The 11,097-nt window shown below is 39.2% G+C and overlaps 1 protein-coding gene across 1 annotated transcript; it reads right to left on the bottom strand.

Annotated features, from left to right (window-relative positions):
• Window positions 1–7,768: 7,768 nt before the first annotated feature.
• LOC110694291 (protein FAR-RED IMPAIRED RESPONSE 1-like) lies at window positions 7,769–9,499 on the bottom strand. The gene is made up of 2 exons (XM_021871469.1): window positions 8,214–9,499; window positions 7,769–8,075 (listed from the first exon to the last, which is right to left on the bottom strand). Exons 1-2 carry the CDS (start codon window positions 9,497–9,499, stop codon window positions 7,769–7,771), a joined length of 1,593 nt encoding a protein of 530 aa, XP_021727161.1.
• Window positions 9,500–11,097: the final 1,598 nt, after the last annotated feature.

Here is an 11,097-nt window from a genome sequence, read left to right as displayed (position 1 = left end):
GTAATTTGTTGGTATTTGCCTCACTAGATCAAAAGCTTTTTTTAGTAATCTTATATAATTTTCTATCATGTCCTTTTTCTGTAGATTTTTTATCTAGATCACCTCAGTCGCGTCCCAATAAGGTGGGGCGTGAGACCAAGACTGGAGGCATGGTGCGAAGAAAAGATCAACGAGGCGGTTGGGGATGACAAAAAACAATCTGGGGATTTCGGGAAATTGCGGGTTAGTATTAATTTGACTTTCTTTTGATGGGAATACATCCCTGCTGAAGCTGTTGTGTTTGCTTCTTTTTTCAGTCGCTAGATGTAGCATATGGGGAGCCGCATCCGTTGAGTCCTTGGGACGGTCAAAAGCAAAGGGTGGAAAGCGTAGATGTGCAACGGACTACGCGGGAGGTAGACGCAAAAAATATTATGTAGCAGGTATAATCCAACTATATGATACTCTCATATGTAGCTCTGTAATGTGTAAAAAATAAGTGACATGTGCTATGGCAGTTGTTAATAGTTTGTGTTTATGTTTTCTTGAAGGTGTTGGATAGAATTACTCCGAAGTTGGCTCTGATAGACGCAGAAAATATTACGCAGCAGGTATAATCCAAGTCAATGATACTTTCATATGTAGCTCTATAATGTATAAGAAATAAGTGGCATGTGCTATGGCAGTTGTTAATATTTTGTGTTTATGCTTTCCTGCTTTCCTGAAGGTGTCGGATACAATTACTCCGAAGTTGGTGGCTCTGATAGATTTTAAATTAGCTGACGTTATGAAATCAATGCATAAGCTGATGCCGCAATGTGTTGACGTAGTTAATGCCAAGAGAGTGTGTAGGGGGGCGATCGAGAGGGGTAGGCTAACGGAGAAGGATGGTGTTGCGCATGAAGAAAAGGATTTGGTCAGCTGTTTGGGGGGGAAGACTCAACTGGAAGAAGGTGCAAATGTAGTTAACGCTGATGCTATTTCCGGTGACGATGACCTGAATCGTGTGGTTCAAAATATATCGGTTGATACACTATTGGCAGGGGCTGGGGGTGTGGCCAAGGTGGTTGGGGATGAATCCAACGTGGTTGGGGCTGATGAGGGTGTTCTCTCAGAGTTAAATGGTTGTTGTTCTGTAATCCCCCATATTTTTCTTAGTAAATAATAATTACATATTTTATGTATACAAATATTTTTAATAATTTTATATTTATATAAAAATATTTTGGAAAGATTTCACAAAATAAAAACGAGTTACTTACTTTGGGCCATGAGTACCATTCTAACAAAAAAACAAAAAAAAAAAAAGGAAAAGAGCCCATACCCTTATTCTTAATTATGAAAACTTCTTCCCCAAACCCTCCTATAAACTTCTACTGCTTCCCCTTACCTCCCCCTTTCACTCACGATACTCAGACACAAAAAAAAAAAAACAAAAAAAAAAACCAAGAACCCTCGCTGCTGCTGCCTTCGTTGCTACTGCCGCTTGGAACCGTCGATGCTGCCTCCACCACCGGCGACTTTCGCTGCTGCCACGGCCGCCGCCGAGCCGGTTTTCTTCCCCTTCTCTTTTAGCTTTCTCTCTTTCTTGTTTAATCTCCTTTAAAGTTTCAATCTTTACATGAATTTTTCAATGTTTAATAATTATTGTAGTTTAAGTATGTTTATGAGTTATGAAAAATTATAAATTTAAGAATTATACTTTATTTGAATTATGGAATTAAATTTCAGATTTAATTTATGCGATTTGGGGGTTTTAAATGTTGATTTTTCATGATTTGTGGGTTTAGAACGTGAAGATTGAATTATCTAATTATAATATGTGCAAATTATGTTTAAATTCAAATATTTAAATTAAAAATGGAATTTCAGATTTGAATTATGTATGTTTAGGGTTTGAAAGTATAATTTTTCATATTTTTGGGCATAAAACGTGAATGATTGATATAATTAGCTACTTTGTGTTTAAACATGATCTTAACTTTAATTTTGATGGGTATAAATAATTTTCAGATTTGCTAGAAAGCTGATTTTTTTTGGGTTTAAAGTGGGAAGATTAAATTATCTAATTGTAGTATGTGTAAAATTATGTTTAAATTCAATTATCTTGATTATAAACTAAATTTCAGTTAACCCTAACTTTAAATAGCTTTGAATCATGGTTTTATGATGGATTTTCAAGTTCTCAACATACTAACGCACTATGTAATGATTGTTTCAAGTAAAAATGTTTGTGAGATTCTTTTACATGCTTAAAACGAATTTTTCAGATTTATAACACCACTTTAAAGTTGCTAAAATTTTTACTATAAGCCATATTTTTGTGATTTAAACATATAAACTTATAGTTGAATTACTAAATTACTAACCTTGGCTATTGACCATAATTTAAGAGCATTATTTCAATAATTTAAAGGATTTTAAAGTAGTTTGGTATTGCTGTAAAATATATTGCTTGGGTATTAATTGAGCCATTGTTGTTTTGTTTAGGAGAGGACTTCGTAGAAGGTGACTTTTAGCCTAAAAGTGGTCAATCAATTTGTGTACACAAGGTACGTACAAGTATACGAAAACCTTGACTTTAGAAGAATGTTTAAGGACTTGGAAAACCTTAGAATCATGTTAGGAAACTTGTAGATTGGTTGGAATTGTATGGTAGTAAGTTTGACTGGTGATTAATGTGGTGATCGGCTTTGTTTCATGTATGAGAATTGCGTATTAATTTATCTTGTAAGTATTATTTATGCTTAACATGCAAGATGAGCTTAAAGGCAAAGGTACGTGAATATGTGGAATGAATTATTTTAATACTCGTTCATGTTTATTGAAATGGAATGAGTAAAAGGAGAATTAAAGTCTTATAAGACGAGGTCAAGATTTGAGGTGCCTTATGCAGTTAAGGTGTTTATACACCGAGGTAGTTAAAGGATTCAATACTAAATATTGTTTGTCACTAATAAATCAAGAATTGAATTGGAATTTTGAATTGTTGGAATGATGGAGGTATGATTGGTTGTATTGTTTTGCATTTGAGTCATCACCAAGTTTAAACTGGTAAATTATATAAAGTGCAAGATGGATGAGCAATAAAACTCTGGATTTGTGCACATCTAGAGTATTGACAAACAAGGGTTAGGGTACACGGGGTATTAGCCGTGTACTTTTCAGAGGTCGTCTGATCTACGAGTCTCTTGTTTTAAATTCTTTTAAAATTATAATGAGTTAGATGAGATCTCATACTAGCTATGGCCACGGAGTCGCGCCCGTCTACCATTGGATGTTTATTAATGTCTTCCAAAAGGAGGCATAGGGTTTTCTTATTTAATGTTCCGGAATGGAGCACAGGGGAACAACTTGGTCTATTGCTTAATCCAATAAAATTAATGAAGTGATCAATTCTATCTAGAGAAAACTTAGTAATAAGTAACATTTGAGTCATGTGTTCGAGTCAATGATTATATTGTGAGTGTATGGAATGCTTGATAGTATCATGCTAAGACTCTTTACTATATTTCGTAGCTTGTATGTACTCAGCATTGCTGATTGTGTGCTTTTGTGTGTTTCTCTTGGTCATGGCCTCGCCTTCAATGACCCTGTAATGATCCAATTCTTACACTTGTAAAATTAGGGAGCAGATTAATCACAGGTTATTGCATAAACTGACTTGCATCAGGGTGATGATTTGAGTGGAGCGTTGGTTGATCACTTAGCTTATTTTATGTCATAGATTGAATTTTATTTTGGTTCTAATTCCATTTACTTCCTATTTTACTGGATTTTGAATAAGGGACGTTATGGTTCCAACTTGTAAGACTAAATTGAGTTTAGACTTTTAGTTTTGAAACTTATATTCATTTTAAAACTAAGTTAGTTTTCCGCTGCTGATTTCTAAAACTAGCCTTAACGTTTGAACACGTGGCGGTAGCACGCCAGTAATTCTCTCACAGGTTATTAAAAGTATTTACAGGTGATTACAGGTTACTACAGGTTATTACAGGTTAATACAGGTTTTAAAGAGAGAATTATTGGGGTGTTACATGTTCTGATCCTGAAGTGGAAGATGGGACCGTGGAGCTTGGACCTGAAATAGTTGTGGGCTTGCTTGGGACGAGGGGAACAACTGTCTTGGTTGATCCTCAGTGCAGTTTGGAAAAGTCATCTTCATCTGATGAGGAAGATAAGTCTGCTGAGAAGAGGGTGGTGAAACCTACCGAGGCAGCCTTGTCAGCCATGTTCACCAATGTGTCAAACACCCGTCGCCATACAGCGGTGGAGACACGTCTGCTGCAGTTTGTAAAGCGGTGGAAGGAACTGAAGGATCCACTTAGGCAATTCAGAAAAGTGTAATTGAGTGTGAAAAGTCTTTTTATTGTGCATGCCTTTTGCAAAGTTTTTGTTTTAATTGTAAATTCTAATATGTTTATGTGTATACTTGGTGTTATGATGATGGTTCATCGCATAGCCCTGGTATGGTGATGATAAAGTGTGATAACATGGAAGCCAACCAGAGGGATTGCTATGAAGTGGTGCACAATAAATCACGGGTTTCCACTAATTACGTTAGAATGTCCAGTGTGCTATACACCAAGCAATGGGCCACCAAAGACTTCTGGAACAGGAGCAAGCGTATTTTGCTTGACCCAAGCTTTTTGGTAAGTGGTTCGGGGTTCATTTCACCTTCCGGGTGTCATTTTACGTGCACATTTGATGATGGTCATGCTTGTTGTTTTTATTGTCTGGATCGTAGAATCGACTGTTGTTGAATGAAGGAAATGAAGAACATATTTGTAACAAGTATGCCAAATTTCTCCTGAGCTTTAACCCGTCGGATATTCGAGCGGTCAGCAACTTACTCACATAGTTCAATACATAGGTTTACATGTGTTTTTCATGCATATGCGCTAAATTGTGCTTACGGCATTGACATTGTCAATTAACCAGGTGTTTGTCCCAGTCCTCGAAGTTCCTCAGGATTCCCCTGACGAGTCGCACTGGTGGTGCTTAGCATCATTACACATGAAGGCTCAACAGTTGTGGATGATAGATTTCATGTACTCTCACCCGTTCGCCACACATGCCAAAGAGATCGATCTTCTGGTACTACAACTACTGACTTTCATTCTAAACAACCATGGTATTTATTGGGACCATTTGGTAATGTGTAATGTGTTTGTCAAACTACAGCTTAGTGGCATCGACGTCCTTTTCCGACTTTGTGACCCAGCATGGAAGGTTGGTCAGCTACATTCTTAGAGCAGATGCACTGTTGACATCTTAGAGCCAAAGGATAAGTAAGAACCTATGTTTCCTTGTTTGCTTACTGTGTCAATAACTATCAGCCTACCTTTAAGGTCAGGAGAACGTATCTTCAGCTTTCGTATTGATTGTTGTCCTCCAATATGCAGCTCATACTACGGTGTTCTTATGCTGGCGTGTATTAAGTTCTTTGCAAGAAGATTCACCACGAGGTTCAGTGTGGTGAGTGGTTTTTATATCTGTTTTTTGTGTGAAGATCTCTGGAATGGTTGGCTAAAGTGTTTGTTCTGTTCTTACATTTACAGGGGAAGATTCCTATTGCTCGGGCAAATATGTTCTTAGACGACATGCAGTGTGAAGTGAACGAAATGAAAGACTTTCTGGGAGATACGATTCCAGGCCCTAGGAAAACATCGCTAAAACTGTGATGTGTTGGTGTTTGTTGACTGACAAACAATTGTAATATTGTCATTTACATTCCATTCCTCCAATGATGATCGTATTATGTACATTAACGTGTATTAACAGACTCGGTGTATGTGTCTTTGTAGGACTACAGTTTGTGCTGTTTGAACTTGATCAGTTTGTGTTGTCTACACTCGATATCCTGAATTTTGAGGTGTACTATGTTATGCTTATTTTGCTTTTGTTTTTAAAAACATGAAAATGAGAGATACTCAAAGCATTTAAAGTCTCGTGTTTTAAAAAGTGAATCAATTTACTCCCATCTTGATAACGAGCTCAATCCCTTGAACCTTTGTCTGTATATATATTTGTCGCCTTATATATGATCTGAAAGACACATGTGATGATTTTTATTACATGTTTCAAATGCTTAACAGTGTTACAAACTGTTGAAAGGAATATTTTCCCGTAATCTGCTTCTTCATATGCTCAAACAAACAATATATCCCGTAATCTGTTTCTTCATATGCTCAAGCAATAAACGGTTCTTCATATGCTCCCGTAACATAACAACAAACTGTTGGAAAAAATATGCTCCCGTAATCTGTTCCTTCATAACTCAAATGGTCACGAAATGGCCATTAGTTCATCAAGACATTTCTGCTTCACCTGTGACAGGTGCGATGTGTTTAATGTCATATAAATAATCACTGAGGTAGAATGACATAAATTTAGTATTGAAACTTACAAGTAGCTTCCGAGAAGACGTATTTGCCTTCCCCTTCCCCTTTGTTGTCTTCCCCTTTGACATATCGGGTTCTGCCATTACAGCCTTTTCCTGCATCTTCCTCCTAAACACCAGATCCTGCAACACCATTTCCTCCTCCTCAACACCTGCATCCAGCCCAACACCATTTGCTGCTGCATCCTCCTCGACACCATTTGCTGCTGCATCCTCCTCACCACGATCACCATTTCCTGTATTTGTTGTCTTCCCCTTTGTCTTACCGGGTTCTGCCATTCCTGCCTTTTCCTGCATCCTCCTCCTAAACACCAGATCCTGCAACACCATTTCCTCCTCCTCAACACCTGCATCCTCCTCAACACCATTTGTTGCTGCTTCCTCCTCCTCACCACCATTTCCAACATCTTCCTCAACACCACTTCCTGCATGCTCCTGTATGTATGATATAACAGCATTCAGAAAATAATAACAGGATAAACAGTCAGACCCTTTAAATATTGAAGATAGCATAAATCTTACCGAGCTAGGCTTCTTATTCTTGTTGGTTTTCTTATAGCCAGTTTCAGCTAACGTTTTGTGCCTTGAACCCTTAGGCCTGCCCCTTTTCCTTTTCTTAATTATAAGGTCTTTGATAACAAGGTCCATAGCAGCTGGACAGGAGTCTACGGCAGTAGCATCAGCAGCAGGATTCCTAACTGAGGAAAACGTTCTGCCTTCAGGGGTTGATGTCAATGTACTAACTATAGGAACATTTTCCTTACTCTTCTTGTCCCTACGCTCATTAACAGCTAATTGAAGCTTCGATAGTGTTTCAATTACCATATGGACCGTTTGATCGTCCACCATGGCAGCGGTTTCATATAAAGGCTCGAGTTTTTGCATCATTTTGTTGAATCTCTTCACATTGACCGTGTCCCCCGGATCATGGTAGGCCACCTTCACCCTAGTGTGCTTCCGGGGTATGTCCTTCCTCCAACAGTCTACAGCGTACTTCTCTGGTAGATCTTCAACCAAGTTTTCATCCAAAATCCTAATACAGTGTTTGCCAAGTATGCCACTTGTCTCAAACTTCCTACAGTCACACTGCACCTCCTTTGTCATTGGACAGAAAGTAACATTGTAGGATCTTCGCCTGTTTGTAATGACATCCTCACTCGCACCGGGAGGTACTATCCATACACGATCGACCACCGAATACTGAATAAGCTTTTCAGACAAAACCTTCTCTCCTCGGACATTGCAATACATCATTCTCGTACACTCCTTTTGAACTTCTTGAAACTTGTTGTCCGTGTATAACTTTTGGAATATTTTTTCGACTTTGAATCCACTAACCAACCTCCTAAGGTACTTCGAGCAACGCGCATCTGCACTCAGTTCATCTCAAACGCGTTGATCCAAGGCCATGCAATACTTTTGAGGAAACTCATGGAGTTTTGTTTTGCGGTTCACATAGCCGTCAAAAAATCGATTGATGCTCTCCACCCTTTGTGTGGTCTTCATAACGGCCCAAAAAAACTCCTTCACGTACGCAGGCACCCACATATGACTCTCTTTGTGTAGGCTCTGTAGCCCTTCATTGTCCTCCAACTTATACTCAGCAATAAACTCTACCCATCGGGTTTGGAACTCCCCGGGGTCAAAGCTCTCATATACCAGCTCTTTGAGGGGGTTGACGAACTCTTGGTAACTAGACAGAAATGATAACAGCAGAACAACAACAACAAGTTAGCTTGTCTTTAATATGGGAATCAGATTATTACGCCTTTAAAACTAATATCAAGACCTTGAACATAGTAAAGCCAGGAGGAGGAATTTCACAACATACCGTGCACACTTGCCAAGTTTCTCAGGGATCTTGCTCATGATATGCCATATGCACCAACGATGCACCGTGTTTGGCATGACTTCAACAAGGGGCCTCCGCATACCTGCCGTTTGGTCGGTCAATATGGCTTTAGGAGCTCGGTTGTTCATGCAAGCTAACCACTGTCGAAATATCCACGCAAATGTATCGCAGTCTTCATGTGAAACAAGAGCACATCCCAACAACAACGATTGCCCATGGTGGTTCACACCAACAAAGTTCGCAAACAGGAGCTCATACTCATTCGTTAGGTATGTTGCATCGAAGAAAACCGCATCACCAAAGTCCTCATAAGCTACCCTACTTCTTGCATCCACCCACAACACATCCTTAAGCCTCCCTTCTTCATCCAAACGTTGAGCATGGAAAAAATTTTGGTTCCCGGTTTGCATTTTGTCAAAGTACTCCATCATTGCCACCGAGTCCCCTCCAACCATCTTCAACCGCCTAGCCTTGTACACCTCATGTTGTAAATCTTTTACTGTTAGAGCCATGTTACCCTTTCGTTCGGTCGCCATGAAACCGTGTATTTGAGAAATTGGTACACCTTGCTCGTACAAATCCGTCAACGTCTTCTTCACTTTGGAGGTCATTTGCCTCATGCGGTACTCCTTAACAAGCTCAGAATTTGTCGGATCAATCTCGTGATTATGCTTTACTTCCACGCTCTTCAACTCCCACAAGCCATTTTCGTTAACTTTAGCATAAACACGGGCCTCACATTCGCACTTTTTCAAAGTCCTCTTCATACCACTTAATTCATCCTCACATACCACCCCATCAACTAAACCACCTGAACCTCCATGACTCATTGCCTTTGCCCTCTTCTTCGCTTCCCTCCAAGCCTTCATGCCGGGTTTTCCCCAACACTCACACTTCCACATGACTGTGATTTTTTTTTGGTCCCCCGTCTTAGAATTTACACCTTGAGCCCTTGTCACTCCAAACCCCACCTGCTCAGCATAGTCCTTATAGTAGGCTTCAACCTGTTGCCAAGAGTGGAAAATTATCCCTTCCTTAGGCTCCTTAACAACTATAGCTATTTTGTTGCTACCAACCACAGTGTGAGTCGTATGAATTGTTTCCAGGGGGGATAAATACCTAACATCCATGTCAAGTTCACAACTACCTGCATCATCTACGTCTTCTATATCCTCCTCCATATGGACGTTACTCCGAAACTTAACTCCACTGCCACAATCACCAACACCAACCTCACTGCCCCTTATAACGCTTTCTGTTTCCATTTCCATAATATCAATCTTCTCCAACAAAAACAATTAACCCTTCAAATAAAGAACACCAACATAATTACTATGACAATAATTAACACAGAACGCCAACATAATTATAATATAAAATTCAACACAAATCAAACAAACAAGTTTTCACAGCACACATTCAACCCAACATAGAAATATAACCAACCGACACGATTCAACCAACCAACACAACCAATTTTCACATAACCTCACAAATCAACACAAGGATTTTTTAAAAAACATACGAAGACAACACGTTGTTTTGAAAGAGTAAAAAATTACATTTTAAACAAAATCCTCCGGCCATTTCCGTCAACCTCAACCCCATTTTAACAGAGAAAAAAGTCCTTAAAATCCAATTACATTCAAAATTATTCCGATTGCGGTCGAGATTATGAGCTCAATTTCATGAATTGTGGGCGCATGACAACAACTGAACAAAACTCACCACTGCAACATGCGACGCTTTAATAGATCGGAAAAATACCTCGTAATTCAAAGATGTTCGTGTGGTTTGCAACTGGGTCTGTTTACTGGTTCTGGAAGCTGTACAAAACGGCGATGAGTGAAGATCAGAAAACTACCTGCTAATTCTCTGAACAAGCTTCTGAGTATGGAAGCTGTAAATATTTTCCTGCCAAAACGTCAAGAAGGTAACGCCATCCAACTGATTGACGGAAGGATGTCCCCCACTCAGCAATACTCCAGGTACAGTCAGCAACTTGACCCACATACACGAATCCAACTCAGCAACTCAAGAAGTGGAAAACTTCCACTTAATTTCCGAAATGCCACTGTGAGTAACAAACTTGTTACTCACAGTGAGTAACAGGGATTTAGCGATTATTTTGAATCGGTGGAAACCAATAAAAGCAAGTATAGATGGTCCTACTTTGTCAAACCTTGCTTTTCTCGACGATATCATTTTATTTGCGGAGGCCTCTTGTGATCAAGTAGTGAATATGAAACAATGTTTTAGAGAGGTTCTGTGCAGCTTCAGGTCAGAGAATCAGCTACGCAAAATCTTGAGTTTACTTCTTCAAAAATATGGGGGAAGAGAAAAAATATGAAGTAAGCAGGGCTCTAAATATTGAAGCTACAGAAGACCTTGGCACCTATCTAGGGATACCCATCCTCACAAGTAGAGTGACCAAGAATACCTTTGGGTATTTATGTGAAATAATGTTAGCGGGTTGGAAGTCGAAATGATTGTCTCTCGCAGGTCGTATTACTCTTACAAAGTCAACAATTTCAACCATGACCTCTTTTGCTATGCAAACTGCCAGGATTCCTCGAATGATTTGTGATGATATTGATAAGAGAACTAGAAGATTTATATGGGAGGGTGATAAGGAAAAACGCCGAATCCATCTCATTTCATGGGATAAAATTCAGGAACCTCGTGAGAATGGTGGTTTAGGCATCAGGAACTCGAGACAACTAAATTCTGCTTTTCTCACAAAATTGGGTTGGAGGATCCTTACCGAGCCAAATGCCTTTATGGTCCCGTGTGTTAAGAAGCAAGTATTGTAAGGGGAGATGTGATATCGATATGTTCGAATCCAAGGCTAATATGTTGAACG

Source organism: Chenopodium quinoa, unplaced genomic scaffold (genome assembly GCF_001683475.1).
Source record: "Chenopodium quinoa cultivar QQ74 unplaced genomic scaffold, ASM168347v1, whole genome shotgun sequence".
Taxonomy (NCBI): domain Eukaryota; kingdom Viridiplantae; phylum Streptophyta; class Magnoliopsida; order Caryophyllales; family Amaranthaceae; genus Chenopodium; species Chenopodium quinoa.
Note: the sequence above shows the minus strand (reverse complement) of the source record. Positions and strands in the feature narration are given on the sequence as shown.